At 35.8% G+C, this 20,774-nt stretch overlaps 2 protein-coding genes across 6 annotated transcripts in view; both read right to left on the bottom strand.

Moving 5' to 3' along the window:
• Positions 1–2,323: 2,323 nt before the first annotated feature.
• Positions 2,324–20,774, bottom strand: part of LOC120334861 (zinc transporter 7-like) — a 37,765-nt gene continuing 19,314 nt past the window's right edge. Inside the window, exons 2-10 of the mRNA XM_078112628.1 lie at positions 12,859–12,965; positions 12,525–12,626; positions 12,081–12,194; positions 11,322–11,409; positions 10,771–10,882; positions 7,441–7,653; positions 6,535–6,761; positions 5,980–6,129; positions 2,324–4,130 (exon numbers count right to left, since the gene is read on the bottom strand). Coding sequence (XP_077968754.1) covers positions 4,083–4,130; positions 5,980–6,129; positions 6,535–6,761; positions 7,441–7,653; positions 10,771–10,882; positions 11,322–11,409; positions 12,081–12,194; positions 12,525–12,626; positions 12,859–12,935 — 1,131 coding nt within the window. The 5' untranslated portion in view covers positions 12,936–12,965 and the 3' untranslated portion in view covers positions 2,324–4,082. The remainder of the gene's footprint in view (positions 4,131–5,979; positions 6,130–6,534; positions 6,762–7,440; positions 7,654–10,770; positions 10,883–11,321; positions 11,410–12,080; positions 12,195–12,524; positions 12,627–12,858; positions 12,966–20,774) is intronic.
• LOC144425621 (uncharacterized) lies at positions 15,672–20,594 on the bottom strand. 5 transcript variants are annotated; one of them, XM_078114976.1, is made up of 5 exons: positions 20,385–20,594; positions 18,961–19,074; positions 18,080–18,270; positions 17,154–17,312; positions 15,672–16,129 (listed from the first exon to the last, which is right to left on the bottom strand). In XM_078114976.1, the coding sequence occupies exons 1-3, from the start codon at positions 20,387–20,389 to the stop codon at positions 18,141–18,143; spliced, it is 249 nt and encodes an 82-aa protein (XP_077971102.1). In that variant the 5' UTR covers positions 20,390–20,594; the 3' UTR covers positions 15,672–16,129; positions 17,154–17,312; positions 18,080–18,140. The 5 variants fall into 5 exon arrangements, 4 of the variants coding, with proteins under 4 accessions (XP_077971102.1, XP_077971093.1, XP_077971091.1 ...); XM_078114967.1 differs by lacking the exon at positions 20,385–20,594 and adding an exon at positions 19,531–19,814; XR_013477558.1 differs by lacking the exons at positions 18,961–19,074; positions 20,385–20,594 and adding an exon at positions 19,531–19,810.

The raw sequence follows: 20,774 nt of genomic DNA, 5'->3' as shown, positions 1-20,774 counted from the left end.
GCTATTTTCTAGCTAAAACAACAAAATTTGGTTTTAGTTTAGTTGTGTGCAGCATCAGGCGGGACCAGATCCAATTACCCAAATTTTGCCTGCGGGCTGTAGTTTGCCCATGTCAGATCTAGGGTATAGCAGCAATGCCTCGGGCCATGATGGCCGTTCGGATGTGGGAGAAAAAGAGTGAAAAGTTTTTATCAAAAAAATTTTCAATAAAAAATTTTGAATTTGAAATTTATTTGAGTAATTCCACAAGAGTATCTCATTTCAACATCATACATTAAAAATTGCCAACCAATGACCAAGAGGGAGCTGTTGTAAACTTTTTCAATACGTCACTGCTTGTCAAACAATAAAACTCACTCTTTCTGTAACAGGTACACATTGGAATTGCAATGTTTCACAATGGCTAATTTTTCCATCTCGACTTCAGTCTAAAAATGTGATTTTCAGGAATTTTTCAATGTTTAAAATTCATAAAAATCCTCCCAAACTATTTTTTTCCCGCAGTATGTATGGAGTTCAAAAAAATTATTATCATGTGGCATTTCCATATTCATATGTCTATCTCAGTGGTTTTCAACCTTATCGGTAAAGCGGAAAGGCTCAAATAAAACCTGTTCAATAAGTATAAACTATATATATATATGCAAACCTATTACTGGCAAAACAAAACGATCTTTTATTGTAGCAAGTTAAATAACAGCGGCAAACTTAATATGTATTTGATTATATTTGAACAATACCCCTAGACTGTATTGGCGCCACCTGGTGGAACCATAGGGTGCTGCAAAATCCCTATTATTTCACCAACCATCGTAATTTTTAGAAATTATTAACATTAAATGCTTTACAATTTGAGGAAACAATATCAAGCTTGAAAATTCCAAAAAAATATCGTTCCCTCAAATATGATCTTTTTCTTATCGAAACATTTAAAAATCTGAAAATGTTTCACCTCAAAATAAATTGAAAATAAAATATAAGGTCTCGAAGCAAAAATACAAAGTAATGCACCACAAAAATAACTTGGTAATAATTTGGTACTTATCATGTAAACAGACAAGGCAAGATAATAGTATGAAGATGAAACAGAAAAGAAGCGAATTACCCAAATTACTCAATATTCTTCATGGGAAAAATGCTCAGAGCAAAGGAAATGGGGAAATAAAACTTTGGCATTTTGTTCATCGAATTGCTTCAGGACTGGAGTTATATTTTCAAACACCCCAAAACGAGAATCAAAATTCAGACTTGTACATCTAAATTTGAAGGTTTTAACCCGAAATGGCAAAACTTAAAAAAAAAAAACTGTTTTAAGAAAATGATCTTTTCAATTCCTAAACTCTTATTACTTTTTATTAAAGAACCTTGGTGAATGTTCAAACTTTTTGACTAGAAAAACAGCTAAAAAAAAACTAACATCTGTTGTAATTTTTTCAAATAGCAATATCTCAAAATTCCAACCTTTCCCTCGTTTTGTCGTGAAATTCTCAAATTTTGAAGAAATTTATAATCCACTAACGAAACAGCTTAAAAAAGGGTTTTCAATGATTCCATTTTAAAATCGCAAGATATGCAATTTTTTTCCAGCCATGTATACTAACACCAGTCCCATCAGATAAGATAAATTGTCCGGAAGGTCAAAATCATATTTCCATTTCAACCAAGTAGTCAGTATTTTTTGATAAATTTATATGAATTAAAGTCACAAAATTAGAGCCAAACATTTCTGATAGAAGAGTGGCGTATGAACAAAAAATCTAGCAAAAAGGAAAAAACAGCTCAGCAAGAGAAAACATTATACACTGCTACAGGAGTCTTGAACATTTTATAACAGAAACAATACAATATAAATGCTAAAAGCACAAAAATCTCTTCAAAATCGACTCTACAATCTGTACTAGCTTCACTTAACATAACAAAAAAATAAAATAAAAAGCTTATCAGAAATTTTTATGGTTAGACAAGAAGACAGGAAGCTTGCTGTAGAGTGTAGATGAATAACCATTCGGAGATGCATCACCTACTAGATTCCTATTTTATGATTATTGAAAAACAAAATTAGTCTCAACTCGAGAAATAAGAATGACAGCAGAATTAGAATTTCAAAAACCAGGCCAAAATAAATTGATGAGGGTAACAGTTTTCAAATCATTTTGTATGATTGAAATTAATTTTTTATCCTTTTTGGGTAACCGCGTCCATGCAGTTTTATTTCCTCACTAGCATTTCATTGCTTAACCATTATACCATACTTCCGGTTTTTATATATAAACTTAACAAAAATTATTCTGCTAACAAACTTCTTCAAAATATAACTCAAATATATAATTTTATTCAAAAACTGTATTTAATATTTATCTACAATAAGCACATTTCATTTTGAAAAATTAACACAGTCTAACCAGAGGTGTAAATAAAAATTGGGTGGGCTATGCCGTACCAAAACGTTATCTAGAGTAGGGCTTCTCAAGGTGAGCCCACAAGCGCTGTGAGTTCTTGGATGGGTGTCACAAACCATGGAAGTTTGAGAGCCACTTCTATAGAGCCATGCTAACAGCACAGGTTTGAAAACACCGTCAATAATCAATCTACTGTTCAATTTTCAAAATGAGGTTCAAATATACCATAATTTGGAAAATTTATCCAAAATAATGTCAAAACCACAAATATAACTTCATAGAAATGGGAATTCAATACAATAAATATGTCAGCTTCAGATATGTCTCGAGAAAATAAAAAAGCAGCCAAATATGATTGACAAATATTGAACACTATTACAAGAGCTTCATAAGATAGGTTTTGAGTTCACTATAAAGAAGGGATGGCAAACCACAGATGTATGTCTGTCAAGTCATGAAGCAAACCAACATAGTAATGAAACATCAGTAAAAAATTTGTAATAAACCGAGAACAATATAGCACAAGCGAACTGTAGTCATTCTGGTACGCGGCAACTACCAATAATAAAGTATCATGGTTTACGACAAAATGTAATTGATTTGTATTTCCAGCGACTCCCACAATTTAGCATCTATTGGCAGCGACTTCTGTTTACCAAAGCCGTTTCCTATTGAAGGTTCATGAACCAGATAGGAGCCTAAAGAATGTTTTTTGGGATACCTGTTATTGTGTTCCACAAAATTTAGTTTACAAATAAGCGTGAAACAGTAACCATATAATTATAGCCCAGGTAGGCTTAAAACTACCAACATTCCTTATATTCAGGATAAAAATATGTGTGACCTATTCCTTGAAAAAGATTCGCCATCCCTGTAATAGAGCATCAATACAGAAAGCTTCAAAGAGAACATTGTATTTTTGAAAAAAATCCAAGATTTTTTTCATTGAATGAATAAACATCAACATTGGCCATTAACATGACAGGATAGGCAAAGAGGGAATAGGGATGCTATATATCGATATTCAAATGGCTTGTCTGAAAAAGTTGTCCGATTCAGGGGCTTTCAACCTTTGTTTACCTCTAGGAAAATTCCCAGAGTAAAATTTACTTCCTCAAAATGGTATCGAAACTTTTCATGGAAATGAGCCATGGAAATGACAAATGAGCCTCAACAATGGCGCAAGAACAAGTTACCTCATTTCAGAAAATGTACGCCGTTACGTATGCTACAGTGACATGCCGCGTTATACATAAATCTAATACATAACTTTCAAAATGCCAAATAGGTATATACACGGCATACATAAAGTCATTAGCTGCAGCTGCAGTACATGTTACAATTTGCTGCGGTTTTCTAACATCTGAAACAAAAAACAAGACTTAATTCGCAGATTGTGTTGGAACCCACTGAATCCCAAGCCATGTACGTTCTTCTTCGCAAAATTTACCCCCCAATGCTGTTCTAATTTACCCCGGTTAGGGACCCCTAAAAAATTCAAAAAATAAAATTCGCTTAATTCTAGCATATTTAATAAATCCTAGATACAGATAAATAAAAAACAGCCAATAATATGTATTTGGTCATGCTTCATTTAACAATAGGTCTTGGCACCAGTCAATATTCAGACAATTTCTAAAAATTTGTTCGGACGAAAACCTTTATGATGTCACATAATCTTCGTCAAACAGAGGTAAAATCAATTTGGCAATATAACTGACGAACACCGATCTGAAAGATGAAATAACAAATTAGAAATTGAAAATATTTGAAACAAACCAATTTAGGGCTGGTTTGCATAGAGCCTTGTTCAGAGTGATACAATTTTTCTCTGAAATACTTTAATGCTTGCTCAAAACAGACATACATGTTCACATACAATTTTGTTTATATTTAATAATGGGCGCTCCAGAAGTATGTGTACCAATATGGAGGTAACACATTTTGTTCGCCTACTTTACATCAAGTTGTGTAAAGGGACTGAAGCCTATGGGCATGGAGTATATTCACTTGGCTAACAGAGACAGACCCAAACTCGTAATAGAATTAAAATAAAGAAATTAAGAATAATACTGACCCTAATCTGGTACACATACTTCGGGAGTAACAAACAATGAAATACCAAAATCATAAGACATGATATGAACTGACTGTTGATAGTCTAGTAAAAAATATCTCAAATTTAAATTTTTGAAAGAATATCAGCAAATATCCCAAACAGCATGCAACAAATGACATTTATACTATTCAGTCATCTCCCTTGAAGAATTACGTTAGTTCTGGAAATTATCAATACAGGAAGTTACAGACTAGAGGAATGAGCATTCCCAGAAGTTGTATAAGATTGTATTGTATAAGAATAGGCTACTAGCCATTTTAGGTCACAAAAAAGTTTTGCTAAATTATTGTTGTTATTAGAAGAATAAAAGCAATAATCCACAACTAATGGATTAATAGATGTCAAAATGTCAGTGCTCGAGAGTCAAGATGAAAAAAAGTCGTTAGGAGCCGTTATCAAATTTGCTATGGTGTCCGATTTTTCATCCATACTTTTGCTGTTTTCTTATGATGGAATTTGGAAGTACATTTTTAGTACGTAGTATGTGTACCAGGTTAGGGTTAGGCCATCATTTTATTCCAATTTTCCTTATTTTATTTCTATTATGCGTTCGAGGACTGTCTGTGTTAGCAGTGAATATACCCCCTGCCCATAAGTTTCAGTCCCTTCACATAACTCGATGTAAAGTAGGCGAACAAAATCAGTTACCTTCATATTGATACACACACTTCTGGAGCGTCCATTTTTTTATAGCATATGGAAGAACTTTTATATAACCTTAGCCATTTGTGATCATATATTTGAGCATTGCTCTCTCGTTTTATGAGGAATTCGGTCGGTCGCTGGTGATATTGTTATGCCATAAATTTTAGGTACTTTTTGGTAGCATTTGCTTATGTCATTGAGGTTTTTCTAAGGTGAGTATCATCCACACACATGGGTGAGTGTGAATGACCTCATTTGAAATGAAATTCTTAGAAAAAAACTCTTCTCAACTGAAGCTCTGGGTATTTTATTGGACGATAATGAGATTTCTGAGTGAGTTTTATCTATACATGGGTAAGTGGGAGTGACTTTGCTGAGAAGAGTGTCCCCAACTCATGGGTGAATGTGAATGACCTTTTTGAAATTGAATTCTTAGAAAAACCTCTTCTTAACTGAATGGGTATTTTATTGGACGATAGTGAGATGTTCCAAGTGAGTCTTGTCCGCACATGAGTAAGTGTGAGTGACTTTGCTTGAATTAAATCCTTAGGAAAACCCTGTTCAACTGTAGCTGTTGGTACTTTAGTGATCAATGGTGAGGCTTTTGTGAGTTAGTTTTCACCACTCATGAGTGTGAGTGACTTTGCTTGAAATTAAATTCTGAGAAAACCATTTTCAACTGTAGTTCTGGATATTTTCAAGGTCAATGGTGCAGTTTTTATGGCAGAGTTTTCTTCAGTCATTAGATTAATGTGGAAACGCTTTTCAACTAGAAAAACTACATTTGACTATATGAAATTATTGAATTCTGATTACCTGAGCAAAAATAGAGTGAGCTTGGCTCATGATGTATCTTGGATTTGCGTTTGGAGCGATCTGTATTTTTATTGTTCCAACGAATACTTCGCTACATAGAGTCCAAAAATGTGGTTCATTAATTCTGTATACACCTTCGAGTTGCATTACCTGAAATAGGAGGGAATTATGCATTACAGAAAATATCAAGTTTTCTTGAGTCAGGCAATAACGAAATGACACAGGAATGTATTGGCTTGTAGAATGAAGAACTAAATTTTAGTCGATGACTGTGCAATATAAATATGCTCTCATACATAGAAATTTGCCTGAGACCAGGCATTTCTTTTGCTTTAAGCTTAGATCAGGGTTTTCTAAATAGGCCCTTAGGCCCCCTGGGGAAACCTACAAATTTAATAGGATTATTGGACTCACAGTGACCATATGGATCGTTTCGCTAAATTGTTGTTGCTAACCCCCGAGTCTGGAGACGGAATCAAAATTCCATTCAATCCAGAGTCGATAGTCCTGATTGATTATAAATTTTTTCGGACTGTACAAGTATAGCAAGTATACCTTCTGGTAGCACCCAGGCAATTGATGATCAAGAGACAACGGTGTTCTTTGCATTAAAATTCCAACTGATTCTTGCAGAAGAGGGAAGACGCTGACAGCGATAAGGATTGCTATCATCATTGAACAAATAGGATCGGCAATCATAAGATCAAAATATTTAACTAAAAGTGCAGACACGATAACTCCGACACTTCCGAGAGTGTCAGCCATGATATGTAGAAAAACACCTGAAAAATAATGAATTGAGATCAGTTAGTGGATTGGTTTGAATTGAAATCACTGGCAACAGAAGAATCAAATTATTCTTGAAATGCGATGGATGGTCCCTATCAGTATATCATCACCCAAATTTCTGTTCTGATGGAAACAGTGTCACAGGTGAAAATGTGTTTTCTATCGAGCAAGATGTCGGAACAGTAATAATCCATTACCAGATATTAGCCAGATGACTTGCACCAAATTATATCAAACCTATCTTTTGCAAACTACAATTTAATTTTGCAATGATTCTGAAGTTTTTGAGAATGCACTGGGAATCATTATTTTAGATCAGGGCCTCCCAAACTGGGGGTTCCGACCTGCGGCAGGACACGCAACGAATTTTAGAGTACACCAATTTCATACAAACTACTTTATCTATTGTACTTTTTTACTTTAGATTCAAAACACAATTATTAAAACCTATTAAAATCTCACGATTTTGAGAGAATACACAGGATCCAATAAGGATTCGCTTGCATAATAATGCCCGACTTTGATCGCATAACCCGAGAAGCAACACGCTTGCGTCGAACTGTTTAGCATTTTAAACGTGAACATGGGTCATAGAGAATTTACATATACTGTAAGGGGTCGCCAGCTTAAATATGGCAAAGTCGCACTCGATCATTAGGAAAAATAGCTTACTGTGTAAAATCTGATGTTGAGAAGCTTCTGGCGAATGGTCATGATGTACATGCCCATGTGAGTGGCCGTGATGGTCACCATGACCATGTCCATGGTCGTGAGAATGGTCATGTGCGTGAGAGTGGTCATGATCATGTCCGTGACTATGGGAGTGGTCGTGTCCGTGGTCATGATCGTGCCCGTGTCCATGATTGTGACCACCATGGCTATGACCTAAAAAAAAAATATTAAATATAGTAAACATACAGATGCTCAATGACTGAATAAATAAAAATAGCAAAGTAAAATAAAAATGAAATTATCTCCAAATTGCAATAAAAGATTAATAATTTAATATTATGTTAGAATAGGACGATTACGATACATTTAAAATACGATACATTTTTACTTGTATATTTTTAATTTTCCTACTAGCCAGTTTCCCAACCAAGGAGGATATTCTTCAGAGAGGGACATTTTACTGTTTTTTGGAGATTAGTATTAGCATGTAGTAGTAGTGTAACTAATATTGCTGCATTTAGTAGTATTGAAATACATATTTATGCAAACAATACAAACTGTCCAAAAATCTTAGTGCAAGTTACGCATATCACTAGCTAATAAATGAATGAACAGCAAACCAAAATCGAGTTTTCATGCATAATAAGAGGGGGGAATGAAGTGTTTCAAAATAGGCACAGAGAATTTATTGAAAAAGTTTGTGAATCGGGTATGAAATTAGTTAGTCAGTTATTTGTTTCAGATGCGTGGACTTGATGGAATGGCCAATGGGCGGTGAGGAGTTCAACAATCCTCTCGAACACACTCTTCCCTCGCAGAATTCTAACTAGGCTTGCACGTAATTTACAAATTTACGGAATTACGGAATTATTTCGAATTACGCAAGCGAAGTCACGAATTACGTAAAGTCGTAATTATTGGTCGAGCGCTTTCGCGATTGAAACGAGCTCTCTTCAGAGCAGTCAATTCCGTCGATTGTAAAAAATTAAAGTTTAAGTAAAAGAAGTTAGAGTTCCGGTATTCGCAGCCGTTTTTCTCTCTCTTGTTAGGCAGATGGGGAGGGCATAACGCGTCATTTACTAACCTATTATCAACTTATCTAAGATGGCCAATGTACATATTAACCGTAAATAAGGAATAGAATTGTGTCGAGGCCGATGGACGCCAACACACCTGGTTTCAACTTCTTCGGGTGAAATGAGTGAAGAATGTAAGAGATCAACTTATAAAACATGGTCTATTTGTAAATGTCGTGATAATTAATGTCGCGCTTATCAAACAGCAAGAGACGGAAGAGAAATTGCGTAATGAACCAACGCAACTTAGTCCTTTCGGCATCGGTAAAGCGATTGAGACGGCAGAGAAACAACATTACGACGGGATTTCCCGTGTTTATTCTGCGCGAAATCCATTTTCTATTACAAAATCTTGATGTTCTGTTACCGGTTTTATCGTTATATATCTGTCCGGACTTGGCATTGCTCAATATGTTTTTCACAATGCCTCGCAAATCGCAATATGTCGGCCAAATATGATTACCTGTCTTTACCAAATGCGGCAACTTATTTTGATTTATCGTCGACCTGAATACCACCGGCACTCGACCAAACTTGTGTCAATCTTGGCAAATAGGATTGTCGACTTGAGTTAGAAAAATAAATTAATATTTCCATGAGTGCAAAATAAATGTCACAAAATGCATTGTTTTGCGATATAACTTTGTATTTTCGGAGAAGGCATGTCATATAAGTACGGTATTTTAAATAATGCGCAAATAATTAATATTTGATCTAAATTTATCGTAAATAATGTTATAACATTTAGGCCGCGAAATGATTTAATGTAAAATGAAGCATGGAATTCGGAATATCGTCAATAAGTCGGCATCAATAATTATTATAAAATGCTAACTAAGTAGTAAAGTCGGATATTGTAAAAAACGGTGAAATAACAAGTCTTCGTCGCGAGGCAAGCGAAAGTATAATCAAACGAGAGAATACGCTTGTAGTTGATTAATAAATTAGCAACCCGGAATTTTTATTCAATACGAAAGTCGTATTGATACGTCAATACAATTTTAAAAAAGTGAACTATCGTTTCTTAAATATATTACCAGTGTTGGTAATGATAAAATTGATCGCATAAAATTTGGTAATAAAGTTGATAAAGGAAAATCAAAGCTAATACAAAAGATAAAAATCAGAATAAAATCATTTTGAATTCACTCCTTGATATTTGTCTTTAACATCTGTCTCCGGCGTGTGGTACTGCCGGGAATATGAAAACCAAACTTCGATGTCCCATTCGGAATAGAAGTGGATTAAATTGGTTGGTATGCTGGGTTTAAATGTGTGAAAAAAATATCGCAATTACGGGGTCATTACGTAATCGATTTGGCCGTAATTACGGAATTGATTTTTGTCAATTACGTGCAAGCCTAATTCTAACCTACACACTCTTAACTCACTCAGGGTAATCCATATTCCTAACGTTTAGCACAATGTGCCACTTGTCGAGAAGAACTAATTTCAAGCTTACCACCATGTGAATGTCCATGGCCATGATCATGTCCACCATGGGAATGACCATGATGTCCGTGTCCATGGAATACAAATATTCCAACCATGTTTACAAAAAATCCGAGAACAGACTAACTAAGTAGTAAAGTCGGATATTGTAAAAAACGGTGAAATAACAAGTCTTCGTCGCGAGGCAAGCGAAAGTATAATCAAACGAGAGAATACGCTTGTAGTTGATTAATAAATTAGCAACCCGGAATTTTTATTCAATACGAAAGTCGTATTGATACGTCAATACAATTTTAAAAAAGTGAACTATCGTTTCTTAAATATATTACCAGTGTTGGTAATGATAAAATTGATCGCATAAAATTTGGTAATAAAGTTGATAAAGGAAAATCAAAGCTAATACAAAAGATAAAAATCAGAATAAAATCATTTTGAATTCACTCCTTGATATTTGTCTTTAACATCTGTCTCCGGCGTGTGGTACTGCCGGGAATATGAAAACCAAACTTCGATGTCCCATTCGGAATAGAAGTGGATTAAATTGGTTGGTATGCTGGGTTTAAATGTGTGAAAAAAATATCGCAATTACGGGGTCATTACGTAATCGATTTGGCCGTAATTACGGAATTGATTTTTGTCAATTACGTGCAAGCCTAATTCTAACCTACACACTCTTAACTCACTCAGGGTAATCCATATTCCTAACGTTTAGCACAATGTGCCACTTGTCGAGAAGAACTAATTTCAAGCTTACCACCATGTGAATGTCCATGGCCATGATCATGTCCACCATGGGAATGACCATGATGTCCGTGTCCATGGAATACAAATATTCCAACCATGTTTACAAAAAATCCGAGAACAGACACAAGTAATAATCTTTCATGCTTCACTTCAGGGGGTTCAACTAACCTCTGTAAAACAATTTTTTTTTTTAATAATTTTCAATTTTATCACGTTTTATATGCATACTATATATAAATTGCACCATTGCCAAAATAACTACCGGTACATTAATAATGAAAGCAGGAGCACACATAACTGTGTGTGAAATTGATGTTCCTCGATCCTCAACTTCCTCGTTTATTTTCATTACAGTGACCAATGAGCAATAAGCTAATGATGATTTAGCAATTAAAATTTGTGCAGACACTTGGAACATTTTTCTATTTATAAGATTTTAAAGAATCATTGTAAACATTGGCTCCTTTCCAAGGCTTTGTAAGTTAAATACCAGTTTGTAGATTTTTCAACTGTGATACAAAACTTCAAACACATTAATAAAAATTCCGATTTCAAAATAAACTCTAAAGACAATCTTCTAATTCTAACACAAACAATGATAAAACTAACCTCAATTGATTCAGAAAATATGAAAAATGAGATGAAAAGAAGAAATAAAGCATTGATGAAACCAGCGAGTACTTCTGCACGAACATATCTAATGAAAATAAACACAGAATTAGGGATTCCCATTTAAACATATACCAGTACACATATGTGTACAAACATTGATTAAATATACAAAAACTTTAGCTTGCATAATATTAAGCAAATTGTGCTCTTGAAAAGAGCATATTTATATGATATTTCATTTAACAGATGATAATGAAAAAAAGTATTTTTAATTTTATATATGTGTATTGCTAATTAATATGATTGTTCATACATTATACTTAAAAGCATGATAATGAGAAATGAGCAAATGAAAATTGATGAAATAAAAAATATGAATCTACATCATTCTAAAATAACTATAAGTGATAATGCTCTAACAAATAATGTTGCGGTATTCAGAAATGAACGCCTAATTTTTGCTGTAAACTTCTACACATAAAATCAGAATACAAACCACTGTGATCATTTGTTTCTGAATTGACATTTTTTTAATTAATACGAGTCATTAATAAGAAGCATACAGCTTGGCTTGGTCTATATTTTGCTTAGTCCCGAAAAAGCATTGCTGACAATTGAATGCATGAAAAAAACAATATTAAAACAGTGGAACTAATCAATCATCACTAAGTTTCATTAATTAATTTAAGTGAAACAATCTTCAATTTGCAAATTTGTTACAGAACTGATAGCTTAAAATTAAAACTCATTACCTACCCATAAGAAAACCTTTCATTTGCCTTCCATTTAGAAACAACAGATGCCGCAAGACCAGCAAGTAACGCAGTACAATCAAAAAACATGTGAAATGAATCTGATATTAAACCAAGGCTGAAATATAAAATGTAGAAAAATTGAGATGAAAAATTAATAATTATTTTTGTGCCAAAGTGTACCAAATAAAAACTTATTATGGAATAGTAACTGATCAAAAGATGTGGGTCTACATTTTGATTTTAGTTTTTCAACTTAATTTAAAGAATCATAAATGCCATTGATTAATGTCTAAAATTGAAATAGACATTTTACTCATATAATTCGAATTTTACAAGATTGAGCAAGCTGTAATGAGGAAATTCAATAGAGCATTTTTGGAAGACACTTTAGAATTTTTGTTCAAAGTTGTCAAAACCAGGGTTTTCAGTGAAAGAAAGAGATTACCTGTTACTCCATATTCCCCAAAATAATTCCACAAAAGCAAACGATAAATTCAATAGAAGAAAGAATAGAAGATTTCTTGAATTTGGATCTTTTATGATGTTCCTGTCAAAAAATATATATTAATGTATGAGACATGATCCCAATAACTTTCGAAAATTAAATTATTGAAAGATTAATTTTTAGAAAGCTCAAATCAAACAACAAATTGAGAGTAATAATAGGGTTTCTAAAAATTTAAAAAATGCTATTCTTTATTTGGGATTGCCGTGTTGTTCGGTTAAATCACATGATCATAAATAAAGTAATTTTTTAGTGTGTAATTTATTTATTTCACCTTATCCATCCTTTTATTTTGCCCCAAGCTTTTATTTCAGGCTTGAACTCTCCGTCTTTATTTGTCATTGGCAGCATCTTGAATATATTTTTGCGCCACACAACTGACTGACTGATGAAAACTTTACAGAAACGAATTCAATTGATTTAAAGTTGTAGTCTCTGCTTCGAAAATGAATACTAATACCGTACTAAACAGTATCACGATATTACTCGTAGGGTAACTTGAGACTGTAAGAACTTAGCAACTCTGTAACTAGCACATATGGTCTAAAACTTTAAACTCAAAACGAACGAACTATTACAACTGCCTGACTGTACAAATTACAGAATTGCTGGTTAGCGCAATTTCCTGTTCTTTACTCTTACTGTCTTAAGCCGCCAACTATAATACAAGTAATTCCAGTTAATGAAATGATACGGTACAGTAGTATGACTACTTTGGTCTACGTGCCGTACACCGTGGGTTATTCCCGACAAACAATGATACGACATGAGCCATTCGACAGAAATCAACACGACATTTCCTGTGCTGGTATGCGAAATTGCGAATGTAAATTGAAGACTGAAAAATGTGATGACAGGAGCATGCGCTAGGGCTATAACCAAATTCAATTTTCAAAAGATATCGTAAATTTCGAAGATGCTAAGCTAAATATTTTTAACCAAATCAAAATTATTGTATATTCAGTTACATTTAACAACACGAAAACGTCCAAATCAAAAAACTACATTTATTAATGAACTGCCGGTTGCCGGTAAATACGACCACTACCAGAAACGTGTCAGTCGTAAAATGTTGGGCTTTTGCCTTGGGCTATATTAATTCGCGAAGGCGTGCGGGTATCGGTTGTCATAAATGGGTATCTAATATCCTTCTGGCTACTTTTTATATCACAAACTCCGGGTAATATTCCGGGTTTTCAACAAGAATATGGATCTCGAGATGAGAGGTATGAATGTCTACAAAATATTACAGTGGCCGCGCGTCAATAGGGCCAACCGGGGCAATGCCCCGGTTGTTTTTCGGTATAATAAAAAATATTCGAAAAATACCTCAATATCGGTTGCACAGACTGTCTACACTAGCCATATTCTCCCGACATGGTTCATTTTTCGCTCGCAAAGCCTTCGCCAAACGTCGACGGGGCGACGCCGATTTTGCCCCGGTTGCTCAATGTATATCGTATTCTCTCTTTTATCTTCCACTCGCCGCGTTTGTCTCGTTTGTTTTCTGTTTCTTTTACTAAATAATCGGGGCCGATCGGGGCTAGCCCCAAAATTATGACGACACAATGCCGACGTTTCTTACAACAACGTGTTGACATATTCACGCATTCCTTCTCGTTCGTTGGTTGCTTGAAGAGTTGATAGTTTCCTCGCCTTCGTTTTTGTCGCTTGTTTCGCTATTTGAATCAGTTAGAGACCTTTAGTCCATTTGCTTTCGATTTTCCACATTCCTTTTGAGCTCCTCACTTCTTTCCGGCTTCGCATTTCTTAGCCTTAGACCTCAAAATGAATAAGGTTGATGCACTACTTCGCACTCCGTTTTCGCAGCTGCCGCTGGAACAAAAATTAGAGGTAGGCCTACAACGTCTTGGGCCTTATCAACCAAAAAATTGTTCACTGGAACAATCCCATGACGGAGGAAAGCGTCGGCGTACATTCTGCGCAGAAACTTGGTATAAAAAACACGAATGGTTGTGTTACAGCGAGGACAAAAATGCACTTTTTTGTTTTTATTGCCTACTTTTTGCTACCGCCCGTGACTCACGTTGGTGTAAATTTGGTTTTAGAGATCTTAAACATCTTTCCGAGCGTGCCAGGGATCATCAATCTTCTATGGAGCGTCTGGACAATGCAGAAAAATACCGAACATTCGGAAATGTTAATATTGCAGCACAGTTGGATGAAGGACGCGCGGTTTCTATTCGTCGGCACAACCAAAACGTCGAGAAAAACCGCCATGTTCTCGGTCGATTGATAGATGTTTTGAAGTTCATTGGTTGTCACGAGCTGTCCCTCCGTGGGCACGATGAACGGGCTGGCTCTTCTAATAGAGGGATATTTTTGGATATGGTGGAATACACCGCATCCCTAGATACAGTATTGAGAGATCATCTTGATGCCGCAACTGTTTCGAAAGGGACATCTAGAGATATCCAAAATGATTTGCTCGACTCAATGTATGAAATTTATTTACAACATTTGGCTCTGGAAATTGAGAATTGCCAGTTCCTTTCGATTCAGTCTGACGAGACAACTGACACCACGTGCGTTTCCCAACTGGCTGTGATTTTTCGGTTCGTGAAAGATGGTAAAACTACCGAGAGATTTCACAGCTTTGTACCAATCGTTGATCGCACGGCTTGCGGGATATCGGCTGTACTGAAAGAAGTGTTACAGCCTTACAACGCGAAGTCAAAATTGATAGCTCAAACTTATGACAGCGCGGCAGTCATGAGTGGGTCGAAACATGGTGTTCAAGTTTATATAAAAGAAGATTTGCCTCATGCGCATTTTTTACATTGTTATGCACAACAATTTAACCTCGTTATTAAAAATATGTGTCTTGATACCCCTCTCGTCCGTATATTTTTTGCAAATGTTTCGGGGTTTTCTTCATTTTTTTCCGTCGCCTTCGCCAGATATGTAGCCGCCGTCTCCCAGCTTGTGCACCAACACGTTGGAACTTCCAATCGCGCGTGGTGCAGGGCGTGTTCGAAGTTAGGTCTGAGCTCATTGAGTGTTTCAATGGCATTCAGAGCTCTCCGGTTTGGGACGAACGCTCTGTGAGGGAGGCGGCAGCCCAGATAGCACAACTACGTCGGAACAACCATGGTCGAACGTTGTTCGAACCACCGGCCCAATAATGGCGAACAACCATGTTCCAGCGAAGATTTGGCCGCTGGGCCAACGTCGGTCCTTTCGCTGTAATGCAACCGTGGCAAACGGTCGGGCCAACGTAGGCGATACGTTGTAACACAATCGTGAAATATGGCCGGTCCAACGGGGGCGATACGTTGTAACACAATCGTGACATATGGCCGGGCCTACGTAGGTGACATGTTGTAATACAATCGTGGCATATGGTCGGGCCAAGTTAGGCGATGTGTTTTACAGACAGGGTATGGATCTATATTACATAGAAATTTCTCACTAATCTGACATTATTTATATAATAAAAAACAAAAGATAACAAAATGTCTTTATTTTACAAATATGTATACATGTAATAAAATTAATGGAGTTCGTTGCCAGATCATCCAGAGCTGAAAAATATAAAAATTCTGTGTTAAATTGCAGTTTAGCAAATTACAGCACCAGAGTTCAAAGCCTAGTCTGAATGACTGCATCCCAACAAATTTTCAGAGTAGGAATCTTAAGCCAAGTTTCTGCAGTCGCAAATGTGTGAGTGAAGCTTACATTGACAAGACAATAATAATTGAGAAATACAGATATTCTTGATTCCGCAAGGGGGTCGTAGACAATGTTTTGAGGGGAATATTTGTTGGAGGGAATAATGATGATTTGAGATTTTATCTGACTAAAATGTCTTCAAATATTCCTTGTTGAAATTCATCTATCTTATTAGAAACGTCATGCACCATGATTAGTCTATTTGTTTAATTGATTTACAATAAATTTATTTGTAACTTCATCATTTGCTGTTGTGCTAGGGGGGGATGATAATGTAAAAAGTACTGTAAGGGAGCGATGATACAAATAAGTTCGAAAACCACTGTTCGCCATTATGCACTAAACTCCGGCAACATTGGATTGGCAATTTGGCACTTGACTCTAACCGTAATCAGCTTGGCGATATCTCCTTAATAAATATTTTTCTATACTGTTCACTTTTGTATACAAAATCTACATTCAATTTCTTTACTGTTCACAGTTGTTTACAGAATCATTATTCAATTTGACAATCATAATGATAAAAATGAATGGTGTGGCAACTGGCAAGTACATTTTGTTTACTACCAACTTATCTAAATTTTCTCGCCTGTTTTTATTTTATTATATCTCTGTTGTTGTTGTGTGTGTGTAACTTAATTTAATTCATGAACACGATACCTGCATCTTTTTGGCAAAACCTTATATTCTTTACGCTTCTATCTTAATTAAGGTTTTGTTTTCACTCCAGATTGTCAGATTCTATTTAATCAATTTTTGTTCATTCATATGAATTATCTTAAGCTGATTTGGAGTCAAAATAATCTTGTACTCATAAAATAGAAGAGGGTAGAGCAGAGAAAGATGGTGGTACAATATGATAAACATATTACATACCTTTAATAGCAGAAACTAAGGGCGTCCCACTCACTCCTTCTTATCCACCGCGTCCTGCACAGTTGAAAGAGCAGGAGAGTAAATTTTTTATAACTGAGCTCATGATTCTCCAATCCAGTCTTTCTTGGAGCAACCTCCGAGACTTGACAAATATCTTATCTAGAATGAGTAAATAAGCACAATTATAAGAATACATCTAATGAAAAGGTTTCCATCCGTTGCAAAAGCTCTATGTTAATTATCGCGAGTATCTACTCTAAAATATACACGCATGTGTTTTGTCCACATCCCATTCGTATAAAAGTGAACAATTTTAATATTGCAATCGGATCGTATTTAGACATTTAAATAATCTTCCTTGAACACGAAGCGAAAATATGGGGCATATTGTATTTCATACATAAATTCGAAGCGCTTCATGCAGTCAAAAACAAAACGACAAAAAATAAAAGGCACTCAATAAGATGAGACCCAGCAAAGGTATTTTCACCTATTTTACTTTCATGTTCTATTTAGCTTTCGAATTAATTATGGAGTAATCTGCAATATTTTAACATTGTACTAAAACTAAACAAATATTCTGAATCTCAGAGATTTTTACATCGGGGTCTTCATACGATGGTATGTGTTCCCGGTCAGCGAACTCTTTTAAATTTTGCTTGCCCGCTGGCCGCTGGGGTAAAAAGGTTGGGAACCACTGAAATAAACAGTTAAGTACAACCACGTTACACCGACGCTCCGCAAACTTACAGTCGATTTTCATCAGAATGATTAAATAGAATAAATTGATTTTTAATGTTTTCTCGTTGTGGGGTCGCAAGTATCTGCAGTCTGTGATTTTACAAAAATTGGGGTCGCGGAAAAAAAAGTTTGGGAACCACCGCCGTAAAGTGTATGTAATCAGCCTATAAAAGTATTCAACTTACGAGCCATTTTTTCATCCTTGAATGTATTCTGGATCAAAATGTAATCAGACAATGAATTTCATCAATTCCTGTATGTCCGAGTCCAAACTATAATCAGTGGAAAGTTGCAGATGCCGTAGCTTGTAGCAAAAGAGTTTCTACCGCCTGTCCCAATAATTTTCCATGGACTGGATTGGAGCATGGCTTGATCTCTGAAAATCAAGTTAGTGTTACACAAGATATAGTACATGATTGTCTTTCAGATGATAAACGTGTACGAATGGCCTATACTAATTACCAGAATATAAATTTTTCATTAATATTAATTACCTAAGTCTACCCGGTGAATAAGACGAGGCCTGTTTTTAAGCCTGAAAAATGGGTTTTTGCATATAACCGGCCAATAAGTCGGGGTAGTAAAATCGCATCAACGTCAGGAATCTCAAATTACCATGCAATGCCTTTCGGGCGGTCGCCGCGTTTGCGCATTGGTTAAAATAGCCTATGACTTTTTTTTGTAGCGTAATATTCAATCCATATATGATAATGCAAATATGATAATCACAGCATTGAAATTTCAGATTCACAGCACCAGAATGTCGATTTATTTAAACTAACCTGATGCGGACGTGGGGGATGCTATCGCCGAAGGTATTTTATTGTCCGATTCAATAATAAGGCGACAAAAAAATGAAAATGATCATACTCGCCTAAAAAGATGACCCCCCCCAAAATCAGGCCAAAAATTTGGGTCTAGAAAAGCGACTTATTCGCCGGAAAATACGGTATTAACCACATGATGTTGTACTAGGTAATTATTCAACCGATATATCTAGCTATTGTGCAATATTTTATGGCACAGATATGCAAGGAGCTACTATCAAACTATAAAACAAAAACACCTGTTTTGGGCATTGTCCGCATTGAAACATTGAGATGCTTGAAATGACACAGTGTATGATTGCGTGAAAGCGGGAATTGAAGCAGGTGAATTTTCCAGTCCATTGTCATCGGGCCTATTATAAAAATGGTATATATCATTAAACTTACAATGGGCGCGGCGGTGTGGCTCAACGGGCTAAGCGTTAGGAATACGCTCGCCACCGCACCTCTAATTACTCTGCGTGGGTTCGCAGGTTCGAATCCCATGCAGGGATGGTTATGTGCGAGAGGATTGCTGGACTCCTCGCCGTCGTTGGGTGGTTCACGTAACCGCTGGTCGGTTACGGCTTCCTCCACCACCAAGTCCATGCTTCCGAAAAACAAACAATACAGTAAAAACTAATCCCATACCCGACTTGGAATGGTAACCGGACGAGAGGCCGTGGTTCGCCATATGGATAAGCCGTCTTATCGGCTTTCCTCTCCCCCGGGATAAATATGTAAATCCTATCCTATCCTAATATTGACACTTGACAGAATATCTAATCGGTAATAATTATTTAGAATAACCGGAAAAAAATGGATATTACACAAAATATGTCCAAATATTTGTAAAGGATGTGTCGTACAATACTTCATGCTTTTAGAGTCGCTGGGCATTGCACAGTTGCATTCACATTTGGCAGTCATTGTACAGAGATGGGCTTCCCCCCAATAGCCCGAATCTTTTTTGCTAGCGGTCTACTTTCCAATTCACTTTAAAATATAATAACACTTAATTAAGGTTGGTTGGGTAAGCTTACATAGCATACATACTGAAAATAAATCATATTAATATATATGATTATCCAATATAATTCTATTGAATTTTAAAACAAAATAGATATTATTCCTGTATTCAAAAATCAGTAATTTATTTCTCAACAAAGCTGAAAATATGAACTAGAGCAGGGTTGGGCAAAGTTCTCGGACCGCGTGCAAAAATTTTGCGCACCTAGACTGGCGGGCCATGTCGCATCTCGCATGTGTGGCGTAAAAAGTTATACTTTAGAAACAAAATTTTATTTAAAGTGTTACAAAAACAATAATCCTTGAGCTATTTTTTACCCAAAAACATCAAATTTTAGTTTCAGTTTGATTGTGGCAATTGTTAAAACATATTTTAGATTTCAGCCAATTGAGATCTGTATTTAGATTTGTTGAAATTCATCAGACAGAAGGTTCACAAATGTACAACTATTCAGATTACTGGATTAAGTCGTTCAACGAGTTGGATTTGGGCTGCGGAAATGTTCGCACTTAGACAAATAAAGTAAATATGAAAAATCATATCCAGGGATGAAGGACCAATACCGGTACTCAATAACGAATACTGGTAAATAAGAGATGGCAACCTCAGAAAGTTTAACAAAAAAATGCCAAAAGACCAAGTACGATAACGTACCTCATCTCGTTCTGTCGTTACCGGTACCTACGGTGTCCAGGGATAAATATGTAACTTTTACCGGTACCGGTATGGTACCGGTACCCTATCACCCTTATGAACCGTGACCTAACAATGCACTTAGGGTACCGGTACCATGAGATAAACTTACACGGTTACAACTAGGCTATCTCTACTTTCGTCATTCTACTATGAAAGCATTAAAAGTTCAATGTCACTGTCCCATCCACGGCAACAACCTCGTAACAGACTATCGATTACGAGTACCGGTACCGCCAAAATGAATGGCGACCTCATGTACTATATTCGAATCGCGCGCCCATTTCTTCGCATAATGGCGTGTTTCGTTGAAGGCCAATCATGGCCTTACCATGGTAAAGGGTTGTAAAA

Source organism: Styela clava, chromosome 1, assembly GCF_964204865.1.
Source record: "Styela clava chromosome 1, kaStyClav1.hap1.2, whole genome shotgun sequence".
Lineage (NCBI taxonomy): Eukaryota > Metazoa > Chordata > Ascidiacea > Stolidobranchia > Styelidae > Styela > Styela clava.
Note: the sequence above shows the minus strand (reverse complement) of the source record. Positions and strands in the feature narration are given on the sequence as shown.